The 20,743-nt window shown below is 36.8% G+C and overlaps 1 protein-coding gene across 1 annotated transcript in view; it reads left to right on the forward strand.

Annotated features, from left to right (window-relative positions):
- BAZ1A (bromodomain adjacent to zinc finger domain 1A) overlaps window positions 1-20,743 on the forward strand; it is an 84,242-nt gene that overhangs the window by 54,682 nt on the left and 8,817 nt on the right. The window contains exons 17-24 of the mRNA XM_037056470.1: window positions 5,071-5,195; window positions 7,809-8,405; window positions 10,077-10,240; window positions 10,961-11,115; window positions 12,437-12,585; window positions 17,301-17,548; window positions 17,641-17,867; window positions 19,792-20,258. Coding sequence (XP_036912365.1) covers window positions 5,071-5,195; window positions 7,809-8,405; window positions 10,077-10,240; window positions 10,961-11,115; window positions 12,437-12,585; window positions 17,301-17,548; window positions 17,641-17,867; window positions 19,792-20,258 — 2,132 coding nt within the window. The remainder of the gene's footprint in view (window positions 1-5,070; window positions 5,196-7,808; window positions 8,406-10,076; window positions 10,241-10,960; window positions 11,116-12,436; window positions 12,586-17,300; window positions 17,549-17,640; window positions 17,868-19,791; window positions 20,259-20,743) is intronic.

The raw sequence follows: 20,743 nt of genomic DNA on the forward strand, positions 1-20,743 counted from the left end.
ACACTGTTCATCTGACTTTCCATAAGGAGTAAATATCAGAACCTTGACCTCTAAAATGCTTTAAAAACTTTTAGAAAACTCATTTTCTGTAGGTACAATAATTATATAGTGAGTCTGTGAGAGGTACATAGTATAGATTGTCCTCAAGAATACATGTGTTGTATTTAAAAATACTCCTAGGGGCCCTGGCTGAGTAGCTCAGTTCGTTGGCGCACTGTCCCAGTGTGCCAGGGTTGTGGGCTTGATCCCCAGTTAGGGCACGTACGGGAGTCAACCAATGAGTGTGTGATTGGGAACAGCAGCAAATCGACGTTTCTCTCTCTTTCTCTCTCGCACTCACTCCCTCCCTTCCCCTCTTTCTCTAAAACTCAATATAAATAAATAAAAATAAAACTACTTCCAGGGAATCTAAAACTCATTTTCTCGTAGAATTAATGTTATTGATGATAATTTCCCAGAAAATTTTTAATAGGCTGTGTTTAACTAGTAATATATTTTTAGCATTAATGTAGTATATTGCCCCCTCCACCACCTCCATCACCTCAGTTGTGCATTGTGCTTCACACTTATATGTAAAAATACCTTCTAAGTCTGAAGGTTATAGATCATAAACTTGAAACACCTGTATTTTATAAGACCATCAACAACACTTGAAAGCAAATTCAAGAAATTGAATTTGGATGCCTTTGGAAAGTTAATAAATAAGACACCTTAAACACAAGCAACCAAAAGAAAAATAGATAGTTGGACTTCATCAGAATTAAACACTTTTGTGCTTTAAAGAACATTGTCAAGAATGTAAAAAGATGCTTCTTCTCCTACTTCTGGCCACGTTGGAGGTATAGGTAGACACACTGTGCCTCCTCGCACAACCAAAATAAGGACAAAAAAAATTTAGAAGCAAAAAAAAAAAACCAGTACTGACAGAAAATTGAACTGTATGGAAGTTTAACAACCAAGGAGTTGAAGAAGAAACATCCATTCAGACCTGTAGGAGGGGCAGAGTCAGGGAGCCAGGTAAAGAGGGGTCACAACCAAACAAAAGTAAAAAGCGGCAGCTGGAGAACCCAGCGAGTCCGCAGATTGTGGAGGGGTGCTGGCACCCAAGGTGGCTGACGGGCTGGGCAGTCCCACATTCGTGAGCAAATAAACCAGGCAAAACTGGGGAGTGGGACAGATTGCACAACCCAGGGTCCTGGTGCTGGGAAATAAAGCCTCAAAACACGGATTAAAAAATACCTGTAGGGGTTGAGATGCTGGGAGAGACTCCCAGCCTCACAGGAGAGTTCTTTGGAGAGACCCACAGAGTCCCAGGACATACACAAACTCACCCACGCGGGAATCAGCACCAGAAGAGCCCAGTTTGCTTGGGAGAAATGGGGGAAGTGACTGAAATCTGGCAGAGAGTAGAGCAAGCACCATTGTTCCCTCTTGAACCCCTGCCCCACATACAGCATCACAACCCAGCAACGTGTGTTGCCCCACCCTGGTGAATACCTAAGGCTCTGTCCCTCACTACATTACAGGTGAATCAGTACAAAAAAAATGGCCCAAATGAAAGAACAGATCAAAGATCCAGAAAAAAATACAACTAAGCAATGAAGAGATAGCCAACGTATCAAATGCACAGTTCAAAACACATAATCAGGATGCTCACAGAATTCATTGAATTTGGTCACAGATTAGATGAAAAAATGAAGGCCATGCTAAGTGAAATAAAGGAAAATGTACAGGAAACCAATAGTGATGGGAAGGAAACTGGAACTCACATCAATGGAGTGAACCAGAAGGAAGAAAGAAACAACCAAACAGAAAAGAATGAAGAAACAAGAATTTTTAAAAATGAGGAGAGGCTTAGGAATCTCCAGGGCATCTTTAAATGTTCCAACATCCAAATTATAGGGGTATGAGAAGGGAAAGAGGGAGAGCAACAAGTGGAAAACTTATTTGAACAGATAACAAAGGAGAACTTCCCCAGTCTGGCAAAGGAAATAGACTTCCAGGAAGTCCAGGAGGCTCAGAGAGTCCCAAAGAAGTTGGACCCAAGGAGGAACACACCAAAGCACATCATAATTACATAACCCAAGATTAAAATGAAGGAGAGAATTCTAGAAGCAGCAAGAGGTAAGAGGACAGTCACCTATAAAGGACTTCCCATAAGGCTATCAGCTGATTTCTCAAGAGACCTTACAGGCAAGAAGGGGCTGGAAAGAAGTATTCCAAGTCATGAAAGTCTAGAACCTACATCCAAGATTGCTCTGTCCAGCAAAGCTTTCATTTAGTATGGAAGGGCAGATAAAGTGCTTTTCAGATAAGGTCAAGTTAAAGGAGTTCATCATCACCAAGCCCTTATTATATGAAATGTTAAAGGGACTTATCTAAAAAAAGAAGATAAAAAAACATGTACAGTAAAATGACAGCACCTTAACAACCACACCTAAAACAAAAACAAACAACTAGAACAGGAACAGAATCACAGAAATGGAGATCACATGGAGGGTTAGTAACAGCGAAGTGGGAGGAGGAGAAGGGGGAAAAGGTACAGAGAATAAGTAGCATAGACAGTAGGTAGAAAATAGACAGGGAGGGTAAGAATAGTATGGGAAATGCAGAAGCTAAAGAACTTAGAAGTATGACACATGGACATGAACTAAAGGTGGGGAATGTGAGTGGGAGGGGTGTGCAGGGTGGAGGGGAATGAAGGGGGGAAATGGGACAATTGTAATAGCATAATCAATAAAATATATTTAAAAAATAAAAAAGTTGTAAAAAGAATCCAGTGAACAGTAATGTATATTTGTAAATCATATATTTGATAATAATCTAATATCCAAAATATTAAGATAAAGAATTCATACAATTCAACAATAAAAAGACAACCCAATTGAAAAATAGACAAAGGATTTTAATAGGCATTTCTCCAAAGAAAATATATAAAAAGCACCTGAAAAGATGCTCAATGTCATTAGTCATTAAGAAAATGCACATCAAAATCACAGTGAAATACCACTTTGCACTCACTAGGATCATCACAGTGCAAATGAGAGACAATAACAAGTAGGAAAGTGGGGAAAAATTGAAACTCTGGTACATTGATGGTGAGATGTAAAATTATACAGCTTCCTTTGATAAGCTTGGCAGTTCCTCTAACAGTTCAACCATATGATACTATATGACCCAGAAATTCCACTGAAAGGTACATATCCAAGAGAATTAAGAACTTTCGTTCACTCAAATATGTATATATGAAAACTTATTAGCAGCATCATTTCTAATAGCCAAAAAATGGTAACAACCCAGCTGTCTGTCAACATGATGGATAAACAAAAAGATGTGTCCCTTCAGTGGTATATCCACACAGCAGAATGTTACTCATCAATAAAGAGAAATGGAGCTCTGTTACATGCTACAGTGTGGATGAACTTTGAAAACATTATGCCAAGGGAAAGAAGCTAGTCCTAAAATGTCAGGCATTGTATGGTTGCAGTTATGTGGAAAGTTCAGAATAGACAAATTATAGCAGAAAGTAGATTGGTTACCAGGGCCAGTGGGGAAGAGAAAATGGAAAGGGACTACTATGGGATTTTTCTTTTGGAGTGATGGAAATGTTCTGGAACTAAATTGTGACGATTGCACAGCCTTGTGAGCATACTATAAACCACTGACTTGTGCACTTTAAAAGGTGACTTTTATGGTATGTGAATTATATCCCCTTTTTTTGACATTTTCTAAACTTTTTCCAGTTATGTTGAGATATAATTGACATAAAACATTGTATTAGTTTAAGGTGTAAAACAAAATTATTTAATATATGCATATATTGTGACATGATTACCACAGTACATTTAGATAATATTCATTACCTCACATAGTTATAGTTTTTTTCTTTGTGATATCTCATTTTTTAAAAAGGAAATAAACATGTGGTAGGTTCTACAACTTCAGTTTTTTGTACTCATCTTGCCTCATCATTTACATTATCTCTCTGGCTCCTGAACACATCTGAGTTTGCAAATCTCACTTTGCATGTAGACTATAAATGGTAGAATTTACTTCAGGATTTATACTATTCTAGTTTTACTTTGGACAGCATAACCAATTAGTAAAACATTTATATTGTGTTCATTCTGCCTTATATCTGAAATTTGTCTACCTTTTTCCTCCACTATTTGTCAGTTTATCTTCTTTCTACTCAGCCACCATCACCTCCCAACCAACTAGACAATTTTAGTGGCCACTTGACTGGTCTCCCTTCATCTACTTTCTCTGCCAGATAATTTTCCACAAAGCAGCCAAAGTGCTTACTTATCATACCATTTCCCTTTACTAAACTCTTTTACTTTTTTACCATTACCTTTTCTCTCTCTCCTTTTTTTTCCCCCATTGCTTTTCGAATAATGCCTACTAAGGCCCAGTATGATCACCCATATCTTGGATTACTTCTTTTTATTTTACACTCAAAATTATGTGCTCTTTCCTGTTCCCTTCAGTTCAACGCCTTTGTGCATATGATCACCTCTACTAGAAATGGAGATTTCGTCTGCTCCCTTATTCCTTCTGAGTCTCTCCAGTCTCTCAATTTAAATGTCAGTTCTTCAAGCAAACCTTTTGTATTTTTCTTTTTATTAATCTTCATCTGGGGATATGTTTATTTGTTTGAGAGGGAGAGAGAAACATCGATTGGTTGCCTCCCGTATACACCCTGACCGGGGATCAAACCCACAACCTAGGTGTGTGCCCTGATGGGACCTAGTGGGGAATTGAACCTGCAGCCTTTTGGTGTATGGGCCTGCACTCCAACTGAGACAACCCAGCCAGGGCCAACCAAGCCTTTCTTTCTTGATCCTGAGACTAGATTTGGTTCTCCTTGAAATGCTTTTATAGCACCTTGAACTTCTCCTTTCTGGGTATTTATTATATATATTAATCTCACAATGGTTTATGTTTCCTCTGCAAGACTATAAACTCTTGTCATCTTGTCCATTACTCCCCAAGAAGTAGGCAGGCAGTAAATATTTTATGAATGGAGTCATATATTCATTGATGAACATCTTTGTTTTTATCCTAAAGGGAGGAAGAAAGGGAAGATTTTGATACTAGCACTGAGAGCAAAGAAATGGAGCAAAAGGAATTAGATCAAGATACAGTCACCGAAGATGAAGATGACCCAGGACTACATAAAAGAGGCAGAAGGGGTAATATAGAAATTTGTTAAGGGCATGCTTACTTGTTTTTAATTGAGGCACTTTATTAATTCTGTGGTTCTGAAATGTGTATTAACTTAACTTTTTTTGTGATTCCATTTGTTTTTTAAATGCTCAACCCATAGCTGTGACCATTCTGTTATTAAATGGTGCTATGAAGTCACATTAGTATATTTATGATTAGGTCTTTATTTACACGTCATTTATACTTTAGGGGAAAGAGATAGTATTCCTATCTCTTTAATAGGTTAGTTTCTGCTAACTTGCACTCTTAGTTTGTCAGTGAGTTTTGTTGAGTTTTTGTATTTACTACGTTATATTAGGCCCAGTAGAATTTTTTTTCTATAAGGTACCCATTCAACATTTATTTAATGCCTTTTAGATAGTAGAGATGCAAAGATCAGTAATGCTTGTAATTGGTGTCATATTTCTGAAAATGGAACTCTCTACTGCCTTAAAATAATTTCACAAATTCCTGGGTCAGAGGGAATACATTTTTGAAAGCTATTGAACCAAATTATTTCTGAGGATCTTTAACCGTCTTCATTTAATAACTATTGGAGGAGATCCTTAAGTTTATTCTGTGTTTGTAATTTGGATGCTACTTTTTTCTACATTGTTTTCTAAATGGTTATTACAGACAGGAAATCTGCTGTGTCGTGGAGGCTGTATTCTCTGATTGCAGTGCAATTGATTTAGGAATTCAAAACAAATAAACTTCATATAATTGGAGTTTTAAAACATAGTTCCAAGCAATGGGTCAAGCAAAAGTAGTAACCATAATGAAAACTAGGAAATATTTTAAACTCATCAACACTGCATGTTAACATTTGTTTAATACAGTCCCTCTACATTGAAGAAATTTAAATTAGAAGTAGGAAATAGAATAATCCCCCACAAATACAGGGAAACAATAGATTAAAATGAATTAATGAAAAAGTTAAAATGTGAATGGTTCTAAACTATTAAAGATCTTGAATTAGTATTAAAAATCTTCTTCCAGTCCTGGATGGTGTGGCTTATTGGATTGAGCACTGGTCTGTGAACCAAAGGGTTGCCAGTTTGATTCCCAGTTTAGGGCACGTGCCTGGGTTGCGGGCCAGGTCCCCAATAGGAAGCACACAAGAGGCAACTACACATTGATGTTTCTCCCACTTTCTCTCTCCCTCCCTTCCCCTCTCTCTAAAAATAAATAAGTAAACTCTTTTTAAGAAAACCTTCATCCAAAGAAAACATTAGCACTGGACAGCTTTATAGGTAATTCTGCCAATTTTAAAGAAGCAAATAATTCCAATCTTATACAGACTCTTTCAAGCAAAAAAAAAAAGTAGAAAAAACACTCCCTAGCCATTTAAACAATTTGACAGTGACTGAAATAAGAGAGTGGAGTAATTCTTCAACACGTCATAAATGCCAGGCAGGGCACCAGGAGTCCAGACTCTTTCTGTCTTACTAATGCTTCCATCCTCACGTTCCAAAGTGATTTGTCATCATATCTCCATTTCAGTGAGTCGGAAGAGGGAAAGAAGAAAGAAGGGCACAGCTCTGAAGTTACATATCATGCTTTTGTTCCCATCTCTTTCACCAGAAGTTTCTCGTGTAGCCATGCCTCCTGGGAAGAGATCTGGGAAATGTTCTTTGGATTGCTACATACCCACCTAAAAGTTAGGGGTTCTCTTACTGGAAAGCAGTGGTTGGTAAACAGCCCCTTGGCCAAATCTGCCCTGCCCCCTGTTTTTATATAACCCGTAAGCAAAAAATGATTTTTACAGTTTTAAATAGTTGAAACAGTTTTAAAAAGAACATTTTTGACATGTGAAAATGACATGAAATTCAGATTTCAGGGATGATAAAGTGTCATTGAATACAGCTGTGCTCATTTATTCACATATTGTCTGTGGCTGCTTTCATGCGATAATGGCAGAGTTGAGTAGTTGTGGCAGAGGCCATACGACCTATACAGCTTAAAATATTTACTGGCTAGCCCTTTTTAAAAGTAGTTTGCTGACTCCTGATTTAGAAGAAGCACTGACTATATATCCTGCAGAATAACAGACTCTGGCACACTGTCCTGTATTGAAGTCACAGATCTGTGTGTGTCCCTTTATATTTAAGTGTACTGATTTCTTACCAACATAGTGTGTTAGCCTTAGTGCTGCCATAACAAAATATCACAGATTAGGTGGCTTAAACAACAGAAATTTATTTTCTCACAGTTCTGGAGGCTGGAAGTCTGAGATCAAGGTGCCAGCAGGGTTCATTTCTAGTGAGGCTTCCCTCCCCAGCTTACAGGACAGCACTTTCTCACTGTGTCCTCAAACAACCTCTCCTCTGTACCAGCAGTGGGAGGAGAGAGAATGCTCTGGTCTCTCTTTCTTTTCCTAGAAGGACTAGTGTCCCACCCTTGTGACCTCATTTAGCCTCAATTATCTTCTTAGAGGATCTGTCTCCAAATACAGTCACACTGAGGTTTGGGCTTTCAGCTTATGAATTTGGGGCATATATTTCCATCCATAACACATGATGACTAGAGGTAGTCTTATGTCATATTTTTCTAATGAAAAATTAAAATGTGATGATGATCAAATGTTGTTTCATCTATAGGGAAAGGGGGACAAAATGAATTTAAAGAATTTACAAGGCAAGAAGAGATCAACTGCTTGACAAGAGAGCCTCTCACTGCCGATGAGGAAGAAGCTTTAAAACAGGAGCATCAACGGAAAGAGAAAGAGCTCTTAGAAAAAATCCAAAGTGCCATAGCATGCACCAATATCTTTCCCTTGGGCCGTGACCGCATGTATAGGCGATACTGGATTTTCCCTTCTATTCCTGGATTGTTTATTGAAGAGGATTATTCTGGTCTCACTGAAGACATGCTGTTGCCTAGACCTTCATCATTTCAGAATAATGTACAGTCTCAGAATGCTCAGGTATCCACTAGAACTGGAGAGTCTTTGATGTCTGAATCTACCTCCAACATTGACCAAGGTCCATGTGATGATTCTGTGCAGTTGCCAAAACCAGTGCATAAGCCAAACCGGTGGTGCTTTTACAGTTCTTGTGAACAGCTAGAGCAACTTATCGAAGCTCTTAATTCTAGAGGACATAGAGAAAGTGCCTTAAAAGAAACTTTGTTACAAGAGAAGAGCAGAATATGTGCGCAGCTAGCTCGTTTTTCCGAAGAGAAATTTCATTTTTCAGGTAAATTTTCATTGCAAACCACTGCCTTTATTTTTCTCTCCCCACAAACTCTGATTTGGGATTAAACATTTTCAAACTATTACAGTCATATTAAGACACCGTATCTTTCATTTACATGATTCTGTAAGTTTGAGAATTAGAGAAAGTTTGCCAATTAGGATAACAAGGTTCTCTAGATTCCACTGGGTTCCATTTGTATTATGAGGAACACATTTAGCAATTCGAGAAGATGCATAGTCTCCCTGATCTCATTCCTTCATCCGCAGGTTCTGGACACCCGAAACGCAAAGGTGTTACCATCAGTTTTAGAGATCATGACTGGGTGATGTCACTCGTTAAGGGTTTGGGCTGAGGGTCCAGAGAGAGGTTCCTTTAGTGATCACTTTGGAGATCAGTTCTGCAAAGGCAAATCAGGCAGCAACATTTCCCATTCGATGACTGATCCATTGATGACAGATATGAAAAAACAGTAAGGCGTTTTTAGGTATAAGGTTTCTTATTGCCAAGTGAGATTCTCTAGGTAAAGAACTCTTAAATTTGGGAAATATTACCATCACTACTTTAGTTCTCTTCAGGGTTAAAAACTGTAGCTCACTGTTCTTTTTTTAACAGCTTTTTTAGACTTAATTCATACACCATACAATTCACCCATTAAAAGTAGACAGTTCAGTGGTGGGGCAGGGGTTAGTATATTCACCGATATTGTGCGACTGTCATAGTCAGTTTTAGAACAGTTTCGTCACTTCATAAAGAAGCACCTTCTCCTTTCGCTGCCACCCCCCATAGACCTAAGCAACCACAAATCTGTTTTCTGTCTCTGCAGGTATCCCTGTCTGAACATATTACATGTATGATATTATATAACATACGGTCTTTTGTGACTGACTTCTTTCATATAGCGTAATGTTTCCAAGATTCATCTAAGTTGTAGCATGCGTCAGTACTTCTTTCCTTCTTGTGGCCAGACAGTAGTCCATTGTATACCACACTTTATTTATCCATATGTTAGTTGATGGACATTTCTGTTGTTTCCACCTTTGGGCTGTTTTGAATAATGCCACTGTAAACATTTGCATACAAGTTTTTGTGTCGACATGTTTTCATCTCTCTTGGGTACCTAAGAGTGAAATTGCTAAGCCATATGGTAATTCTGCTCAATCGTTTGAAGAACTGCCAGACCGTTTCCCAAAGCAGCTATACCATTTTATATTTCTGCCAACAGTGTCTGAGGGTTAAGATTTCTCCATATCCTTGGCAACACTTGTTATTATCTGATTTTTTTATTCTAGCCATCTTAGATGTATGAAGTGGTACTTCATTTTGTTTTCGATGTTCATTTCCTGAATGAGTAATGAAGTAGAGCATTTTATCATGGTCTTATTGGCCATTTGTATATATTCCTTAAAGAAAAGTCCATTCAGACTTTTCTAAAGGTCCATTTTTAGTGGCATTATTTATCTTTATTACAAGAGATCTTTTTATATTCTAGGTATAAGTCCCTTTTCAAATGTGTAATGTGCAAACATTTTCTCTCCCTCCCCCTTTTTTTAGTGCTTTGAGGATTTACTAAGGGTTTTTAATGTCCATCATCTCATGATCATAACACTCACAGGGGGTAGATTGTATTTGTAATAAGGAAATCATAACAAAGGTATTGAATAACTATTTCAGACAAACCTCAGACTGATAGCAAACCTGTATATACTCGGGGAAGAGCTTTCAATGCAAGTGATCCATCTCAGATGTCTGCAGAGAGGCAGCTTGAATTGAGGCTGAGAGATTTTCTTTTGGATATTGAAGATAGAATCTACCAAGGAACATTAGGAGCAATAAAGGTTTGTACCTGTTCCTATTTTTAGTTTATCTAATTTCCAGGATTTTGGTCATACTTGTTCATTTCTTTCATATAGGTAACCCATATATGTTTTAAATAAATACTAGTCAGTGCTATTTTATAAAAATTAAGTTTATTATTCCCCTATATTAAAATGTTTATGTATTACTATAAAACCCTTCTTAAATACACTATGTGACTAACTACTTTCTTAAATAGAATTAAATGAACATAATTGACTGACCTTTTTAATATTAATTTTTAGTATCTTTTAAAATACCTGTTTTAATGATATTTTCATCCAAGATGTTGAAATGTGTAAGGATATTTTCTTCTTCCTTGACCAGCTCCCGCCTGCTCTGCTGAGTCTGGTTTGTTTATTGGTTTCTTTGTTACCTTTTTAAAATCTGTAAGTAATTCATGCTTGATATGTGTGTTCTATTCATTGCGTTGCTATCATCTATCACTTTTTTGATGCTATCAGTGACCAATCTTAGAATTATTTATAATTTCCTTATATAGAGAGCAAGGTACTAAGGCTCCATCTATAAATGACATGAATTCCATTTTGACCACTTAGTAACCTTATTTTTAGATTCCTTGTGGATTCACAATGTGTTCTAGAATATTCATGAATTTTTCATATGTACATTGAACCTCATACTCCTTAGGAACAACATATGCCTGTTTTCAGGGTGAGTTAGTTTGGGTTTTGTTACAGGTTGCAGACCGACACATCTGGAGATCAGCATTAGAAAATGGACGGTATGAGCTGTTAAGTGAAGGAAACAAGGAAAATGGGATAATTAAAACTGTGAATGAAAATGTAGAAGAGATGGAAATTGATGAGCAAGCAAAGATCATAGTCAAAGACAGGTACAAAAAGTATTTTTTTAAAGTACCATCACTTTTCCTTGCCACTGTAATTATAATTTTTTTCTAATGTAAATGTTTCTTTTTGTTTGAAAAAATTGCTTTAAAATTTTATTGTAAAGACTATATAACCATTGAAATGATGATTTTGCTTAAACCTTGCCAAAAGACAACTTAGGATCATGATAATTTCTCAAGTTCAAAAAAGTCTTTGAGCCCTGACCAGTGTGGCTCAGTTGATTGGGTGTCATTGCAAAAAGCAGAGGGTCACTGGTTCAATTCCAAGGTCAGGGCACATGCCTGGGTTGTGGATTCAGTCCCCAGTTGGAACATGTGGGAGAGGCAACCAATCAATGTTTCTCTTACACATTAATGTTTCTTTCCTTTTCTTTCCCCATCCCTTCCCTTCTCTTTAAAAATAAATAGATAAAATCTTTAAAAAAATAAAATTTAAAAGTCTTTGAACTTAAGGTGTTATTAATTTCAAAAAGTAACATACACGATCCATTTTTCTTTTCTGCAGGAAAATTTTAGTAAATTGTGGTAGACTTAAATATTATTTGAACTAATAATCAGAACCTCTTTATCTGTAGATAGGTACTTTTATTCTTTTGGAGTTATTTTGAATAATGTCTGCCCTTAAGGAGTTTGTTGTCTAGAAAGAAATGGTAGAGAGACATTAAGCTAGCAGTTATAGAACAGGTGAGAGTTCTGATAAAAGTAAATATCCAGTGCAAACGTAGTACATAGAAGGGCTATTTATCTTGGTAGAACAGGGAAAACAGCACAGAAAATGCCACAGGAAGTGATTCCAAACCTAAGACCTAAACTTGGGGAAGATAGGATATTGGTAAGGAAGACAGTAAACCAAAGGCTTTGAGTGAATGAATTTGTCTTTTTAAATGACCATTGTAGCTGCAGCAAGATGTATTGCAAAGGGAGTAAGACTGGAGGCTGAGGAACTAGGTGGGAGGCAGCTACAAGCCCATGCAAGAGAAATAGAGATGAGCTGCCTAGGACGCTTATCCTTTAAGGCCTGTCACAGTGTCTCCTGTCTGAAACCTTTCCCATTTGACTTGTCTCACCCTTCTTCCCTCCTCCAAATATGTGCCCCTCTGACGTACTTAAATAACATGATATTTAGTTTAGCCCTTGATTCATGTATATATCTCCCTTCCTACACTCTTTTCTTATGAAAAGCTCCTCGAGATTGAGGAAACTATTTCTTACACGGGTATAAATAAGCATTTGGATAAATGAGTGGAATCAAATCTCACCTAATAGTGTTTTTAGTACCATAAACTCTTCATTGTTTTAATTGTAGACTTCTGGGCATAAAAACAGAAACTCCAAGTACTGTCTCAACCACCGCAAGCACACCGCAGTCAGTGAGCAACGTGGTTCGTTACCTGGCAACGGCGCTCTTTCAGATAGAGCAAGGCATTGAGCGGCGTTTCCTCAAGGCTCCACTTGGTAAGTGTCTGTTTTTAATTCAAACTAGTAGTTATATTTTAAATGATTTTAAAATTGCCCTTTAATTAATAGGCCGACATAATAAAATTGATTGACTGACTTGAAAATTTTAAGATTGTATTTATATTTTTACATGAGTTCTTTCAAGTGAGATTTATTTTTAGATAATATTATTTTTAAATGTGTTCTAGGTAATTATTCACTTTAATAATTGTTTTTGTAACTATTTCTGTCAGTCTCTTTTTTGTGAAACCTTCATCACAAGAAAGGTAACCAAAAATTGTGGCTAGACAGACCCTGAAAATCAGAGATTGTACATAAATTATTTTGTTATTATTTTAAACAGAACCCCAAAGAAGCTGCTTAAATGTCCACCATTAAGGGCACAGTTTAATCATGGGGTCACTAACTTGAACACTTTATAAGAAGTGCTAAATCAGAAAAACCAAGTGTTAAACTATATACAGATGAGTAAATGTTCTATAATTTATGGCTAGGATGATACAAATAATATTATGTAGATCATGTCCCTTTTAGGGACTAGTCAAGGGGCTATAATCATTATATCTTTAGGAAAATAGGTGTTTCAAATTCCAAATTAATTTCATGTCATCCTCTATTTCCCTGTGATCTCTGAAATGTTGAATTACTTTATAATTCATCATCTCCAGATAGTTTATATCCTATATCTCAATAATAGGATACTATAAGAAACTGTTTTTTAAAACCATATTTTCTGGTCTCATATTGAAAGTGCAACTTGAATAGACTAAAATCCTTTAAAAATTATTTGAACATTATCTGTTGAGCAGTGAGAACAAAATTTTACGAACAGATGGTGCTATCAAAACAAGTTTAGAATGTGACTGTATTCATAAAGTGAGTGTTTTTAAGTTGAAGAACTTCTGGCCAGTATCTCATTCTTCTGATAAGTCTGTTCATATTTTTATGAATTAATCATTCTACCATGAGCTTAATATTCAAAGCTCATGATAGAAAAGCTATTGCTTTTCACATTCAAAGTAGTATTTGTAAGAAATAAAATACATATGATCACATCTCACAAAGACATCACAATTTGCATTTACTATATCACTCTTATTTCCCAGTCTAAAATATTTTTTAAGTCTACCCAATCTGTGCCAGTCTTAAATATTTCTTACTATTTTCTGTCTAAATCAAACTACATGATGAGGGTTCTCTCTGTATTATTTCTTACAACCACATGGTGAAGCTGCAATAACTTCACTTAAAATTTCAATTAAAAGTTATTTGTAGCTTTTTATTCTAGGGATTAATCACATTAGTAAAACTAGGCTTTTTTTAAACTTGGGAAGATAATTATATTTCAAGTAATTATTTTAAGTAAGATTTGTGAAGACTATTGAGGTTAATAATTTTGTTATTTATAAAATCATGCTTATGGTTTAACCCTTATGCTATGAAAAAAACTCCGAAGTAACTTTATCAACTTGAAAAGTAACACAAATTAATAAAGATAAAAATGGAGATGGGGGAAAAGGACAAGAAAAAGAGAAGGGGAGATCAGTCTAATATGAGAGATGGTGAATTTTTAACTTTTTAAAGGAAATTTGCCTTTTTATTAAGAATAGTATAGGAAATAGAGAAGCCAAAGAACTTATATGTATGACCCATGGGCATGAACTAAGGGGATGAGGGTGCAGAGCGGAGGGAGGATAATGGAGAGAGAAAAATTGGGGCAACTATAATAGCATAATCCAAATATACTTTAAAAAAGGGAAAGAACGAACTTTTTAGAGAAGTATGATATTACTTTATATATTTCTGAATACCGGTTTGCATATTTAGCTTTTGAAAGAAAACCTTGAGTTTGATATTTTGGAAGGGAATATCATCTTTTTAATGTTTTCCTTTCTACATTTCACACCTCAGCTGATCAAACTCTTTTAAGTCTGTATTGAATTAACATTGGTGAATCTTAGAATATTTAGGTGTTAGTGAAAATACTGAAGAGCTCTGGAATGCATGTTCACTTATTTTGCACATGGTATTTATTCGTGCAGTTGTTCCTGTTACTAGCATAGGAAGATTTACAGGCAGGAGTTTTTGTTGTTTGAGCTCCTGGAGAAGCCCCTCGGCCTGGTCGCATGGGTTACTGTGCTGTGGCAGCTACCCGTAGAACCTCCCAGAGTAACATTTGACCATGGGACTCTACCAGTGTTCTGTGTTAGTGAAGTCCTCTCATTTAGCAATTTCTTGAGGAATTTGTCCGTGCTAGCATAATGGAAGATAAAAAAGAAGCAAGATATTTCTGCCCTTGAGCATGTATAATCTGAAGAAGAAGCAAGATTAAAGATTTTTTTAAAAACAATGAGAAAATGGAACCAATTGTATATACTATTTTTAGCCTTATTTGAATACTATATGAAAATAGAAGAAGACAGATATCCATTTACATTTATTTTACATTTAGAACATTTTAAAGTGGGTGGGAGTGCTTCAGGTAAAAACTGGACCTTGAGCTACCACTGGTATAATTTTCTAAAAGCTTCTCTTTGATCAAAACCCATAGTGTTTGATCAGCCTTTCAGTTAAAAACCACTCAGACTGGTTTTCAGAGTTCCAGAAGATCCCCATGATTTGTCTTTTTCTTCCACTCTTTCACATTGGCCTCTGAAACCTTGTTTCTTGCCATTACCAGTAAGAATGCCCTCTGGTTTATCCAGAAAGATTTCTGCAAGATCTTTGAATTAGCGGTTCTTACTGTCTTCTTCCTTGGGGGTCCCACTCAGGCCAGAACCTTTTATGAAGCTTTATATAAAAACCCAAGATAAATAGCACAAAATGAGAGGGTGGAAGTAAATCAAATGGACTGTATCTCACACACCCCCAGCAGTGGGAAGTCGGAGGACCCAGCACTCAGTCCACTGAGCCATGCTGGCAAGGGCTCAAATGTTTATTTCTTAAAACATTTAAACAGTTATTTAGTATTCGGTATGTAATTCTGATATCTCAAGTCTTTATGGGTTAGATTCTGCTGGCTCTTGTTTATAGTGTTTCGACATATGCCTTATGGGTTTTGACTATTAACTCTCATTCCTCAGAACTTACCTATGCATATTTCTTCAGAGGGAGTTTGCAAAGATTTGTACATGTGTCTTCATTCACCTGAGATCACTTACTGACCCTGGACCACTGTAAAATCTTAGCTTGTGGTTTTTCAGGTTTTAAACATGTTCAAGGCTCTGCTTATAGTTACATATTCTTAAGGTATCTTTATTTCCCCTTTGTACCCAATACCAAGATCCAAATGCACAGATTTCTGTACTTCTTTCTTCCCGCTACCCTTTCCACATTAAAAGTATAGTTTCTTGGAGTCCTAGCTTTTTAGAGGGCACTCACCGCATTGGGTGGGAACCTTGGTTCCATGTCCTCTCTCTCACCCTCCCTCATAGTCAGACAGGAGCTCGAGACACACTAGTGTTTGGCAGATCTGTTGCCTTATGACTTGAACTCATTGTGTATATCTTCATTCTCCCAGCTATATTAAAATTTTTAAAGGTAGGGACCATCAAATAGACTTGTTTTGTATCTTCTAAAGTGCTACACATAGGAGGAACAATGTAAAGTAACTTGCAAAGTAATATGCCCAAGCTCCCATAGGGGAACTAGTGGTCACCTCAAGGCAGACTGACTCTGGAGCCCACATTCTCTTAACCATTATGCTACTGCCCAAGAGGTTTTATTTGAGGATAATAATAGGAAATATGGCATGAATAGGACCAAGTGATGTATAGAGTTCTTATATACCTTGCAGAATTTTGATATGATGTGGTAGGCCCTTTGTAATTAAGTATAATATCTTAGGAAAACTAAGGTGGTAGCAATATTGAAGATTAATTAAAGATGGAAACCCCAGGCCATTGTAAAATGATAGACTGCCTAGATTAAAGGCATCTAGTCAGATGACTCTTTATAAATTTTTAGCCCAAAAGACAAATGGATGCTGTTGTTAATGGCAGGAGGTTTCAAATGTTTCTACATAAATATTGGTGTTGAAAGTTCATTTTGAGAGGTATTAACATTTTTTATTTACCTCACTTTAAAAATAATATTTTTTAGAGATAGGAGACTATATTTTCTTTTGTTGGCATCTATACATAATTGAAATTTTGCAGTAACAGCAATATTGAGGTATATTCACATATGAAATCATCCTTTTAATATATATAGTGTTTTTTAGTATATTCACAATTGTATAGCCATTCACTACTGTTTATTTTCAGAACATTTTTATCAGCCCCAAAAGAAACCTCATATATGAGTGATACTTAGCTGAGAGCAATTTGTCATCTGAAATTGAAGAAGTAAATCCTTGATTCAAACGAATAGTACCTCACTTGTAACCACACTTCTAAATTAGATCAAGTTTTCTAAATTAGATCAAAATTTATTACAGAAATTAGATTGAGAGCACATTGCTCAAGTTATTTTTTTAACTCTTGACATCCCCAAGCATTTGATGTACAGATTTAATATAAACAAGATGTGGTTCAGCAAATATTTTCTGTAACGTGAGGTATTTTTATTTTTAGTATCAACATGGTATTTTTGTTAAGTGTTACAAGAGAAGAGCTGTAAAATTTATCCTGTTTAAACTACCAAGAAAGTAGTTCTAGGAGATGTCTGGGGTTTGCTTTAGAAACTTTAATCATTCTTCCTTTTCATTTAAGATGCCAGTGACAGTGGGCGTTCTTATAAAACAGTCCTGGACCGTTGGAGAGAGTCTCTTCTTTCTTCTTCTAGTCTGTCCCAAGTCTTCCTTCACCTCTCCACCTTGGACCGTAGTGTGATCTGGTCTAAATCCATACTGAATGCCCGTTGTAAGATCTGCCGAAAGAAGGGCGATGCCGAAAACATGGTCCTTTGTGATGGCTGTGATCGGGGTCACCATACTTACTGTGTTCGACCAAAGCTCAAGGTAGTTTGTTCTTCTTTTGAGTCTCAGATTAGAATTGAGACATTGAGATTTTGAATGACAGGTGATTAATGAGCATTTATGTGATTCGTCAGACTGTGCCTGAAGGAGATTGGTTTTGTCCAGAGTGTCGGCCAAAGGAACGTTCTAGAAGACTCTCCTCTAGACAGAGGCCATCCTTGGAAAGTGATGAAGAGATGGAAGACAGTATGGGAGGTGAGGATGATGACACTGATGATGACGATGAAGAGGGTCAAAGTGAGGATGAAGAATATGAGATAGAACAAGAGGAAGATGACTCTCAAGAAGAGGAAGAAGTCAGGTAAGCCCTGACATGCAATAAAATGAAGATTCATGAACCTTAACTAGACAATCTCTTGACTACTGAAATACAAATGGAGTGGTTGGGTTCATCATTTTTTTAAAACTACTATGTAATACAGTAGCTTGAAATTCTCCATGCTTTATGTATTATGAACATTTGAATTTTCCTGAAGAAAATACAGTAGCCGTGTGAGCTTAGCCAGATCATAAAATCAAATATGAGTTCAAATTTGGACAGGAACACCAATCAGGCCCATATTAAGGTGGATTTTACTTAATTTTATACCTGAAGCAGCAAATAAACTGTCCAGAGGATATTTATGAGATAAAGATGGAAGGCACTTCTCTATGCCTTTCATACTTTTTCAAGGACTTAGTTGTACCCAGACTTTGGTGATCCTTGGCAGCCTATACAGAGAGAGAGATGTCAGGAAGCATATTATATTTTTATACTCCTATCACATCAGCATCCAGAAACAACTTCTGTACTGCCATATAACCAAATATTCTACAACTGAGCAAATTATGTCACCCAGGTATAATCAATGTGTTTAAGGTCTGGTTTTTTCTACTATGCCAGTGATGGAGCAGTTTCCTTTATTTGCCCCTAAAACTTTCCCCCCTCCTAATATTTGAAACCCTTTCATGTGGAATCAGGAAGGTAAATAGGAAGCAACCTAGAACTAACAAAGTACAAAAAGGTCACAGTCTGAGGTAGGAGAATAGAGAGAACCACCCCATTGTTTTGAAACAAATTATCATTTTTCTAATACTCCACATAGCAGGAGCCGTATTTCCTGTAGCTTAAAAGGGCAATATGTTAAGCATAAAGATGATAAAGAATTTGGAAAATTCTTGGAAATATTTTAGGGAAACTGGAACTCCAGGTATATGAGGGGATGGATAAACGGGGGACTTAATGGGGTTACTTTCATTCTTGTCTACAACTTAAATACAACTAAAAGATTGAATCTAGTTTTGTCTTTTCCAGTAGAATAAGATGGCAAAGAGATTCTTGGCTTGGTATTTAGAAACAAAAAATGTAAAGCCTATTTTATTTTATTGGGTTTTTTTATTTAAACCCTCACTCAAGGATATGTTTATTCATTTTAGAGGTGGGGGAGAGAAAAACATTGATGTGAGACAGAAACATCTATCAGGTGCCTCCCACAGGCCACCCCTATTGGGGGTTGAACCTGCAACCTTTTGGTGTAAGGGATGACGTTACCAAGCCACCTGGCCAGGGCTTAAGGCCTATTTTAATGGCAGCTATTGGTAGAAACTGTATGTTACCTCTGTATCGATGATAATAGGAAAGAAAAGATTTGCATTTTAAGATTAGTTCATCATTCTTTAAGTTTTTCAACATGATTAAATCTATTGGTTCTCTTATAGATTTTATTATCATTTATCACAATTTAGGCTTTGATCTCCATGATGATGTTCTGGAGTTACTACTAAGAAAATAATAAATATTCTCTTTGCATTACAAAAAATATATAGCCCTGACTGATGTAGCTCAGTGGATTGAGCGCAGGCTGCGGACCAAAGGGTCACTGGTTTCCATTCTCAGTCAGAGCACATGCCTGGGTTGTGGGCCAGGTCCCCAGTGGGGGCATGTGAGAGGCAACCTCACACTGATACTCCTCTCTCTCTTTCTCCCTCCCTTCCCCTCTCTCTAAAAATAAAATAAATACTTTAAATACACACACGCACATACATACACATATATAAAAACAGTTGAGATTTCCACTAGAACTTTGTTGGCTCTAAGTTTAAAGAATTGAGCCTAGGATAAGTCTCAGTAACATAGAAAAGTAATATGTAGAACTCTGGCTGAATACTAGGAAAAAGGGAATTGAAGTAATTGTGTATTTATTCTGGCTCTGCATAATAATTGTGTTTTCTAACCAAATTTGTAGCCCTCCAAAACGAGGAAGACCACAAGTTAGATTGCCAATTAAAACAAGAGGGAGGCTGAACTCTTCTTTTTCAAGCCGTGGCCAACGAGATCCTGGAAGATACACTTCAAGGAGTCAGCAGAGTACACCAAGAACAACTGTTTCTTCTAAAGCTACTGGTAGAAGCCTAAGAAAGATAAAATCTGCTCCTCCTACAGAAACGAAATCTTTAAGAATTGCCAGTCGTTCTACTCGCCAGAGTCATGGCCCATTGCAACAAGAGGTATTCATGGAACTACTTAGTCCTTGCAGAAAACGCAGAAGCAGAAGAAGCGCTAATAATGCACCAGAAAAGAGCCCCACCTTCCCTAACTTCAGGGTCATTGCCACAAAGCCAAGTGAGCTGTCAAGATCTCTAACTGCCGCTTCAAAACTTTCTGTCCAAGATAGTGAATCCAAGAGAAGAGTCAGGAAAAGACAATCCCCAGGTATGAAGAAGTCTGATTTAAACTATCCTTACCTAAGAAAATTGAATAATTTGGAAAATTAAGTGTTGAGATACTTTGGATTACTTTTTAGAGGTTGTCGCTAAGATATACAGAGTTTTAGGGAACAGCCAGATCTGAATGAAGCACAATATTCATTGAAGGGAAGGAGTAGCTATTTGGAGAATAAAGGTAACCTATATTACTAGTATTTCTACTAGTAGAATAGCATAGTTGTGAGAAGTGTGCAGTGTTCTGTTTTTGTTTTTGTTTTATTGTTGTTCAAGTACAATTGTCTCCATTTTCACCCCACCCCACCCATCCCTGCCTCCCACCCTCGAACCCACCCCTCCTTGGCTTTGTCCATGTGTCCTTCATACATATTCCTTGATGACCCCCCTTACTGTCCCCTCTTATCCCTTTCTCCCCTCCTCTCTGATTACTGTCAGATTGTTCTTTATTTCAATGTCTCTGGCAGTATCCTGTTT

The sequence above is a fragment of the Sturnira hondurensis genome, unplaced genomic scaffold (genome assembly GCF_014824575.4).
Source record: "Sturnira hondurensis isolate 20B ecotype Veracruz unplaced genomic scaffold, ASM1482457v3 Scaffold0008948, whole genome shotgun sequence".
Taxonomy (NCBI): Eukaryota; Metazoa; Chordata; class Mammalia; order Chiroptera; family Phyllostomidae; genus Sturnira; species Sturnira hondurensis.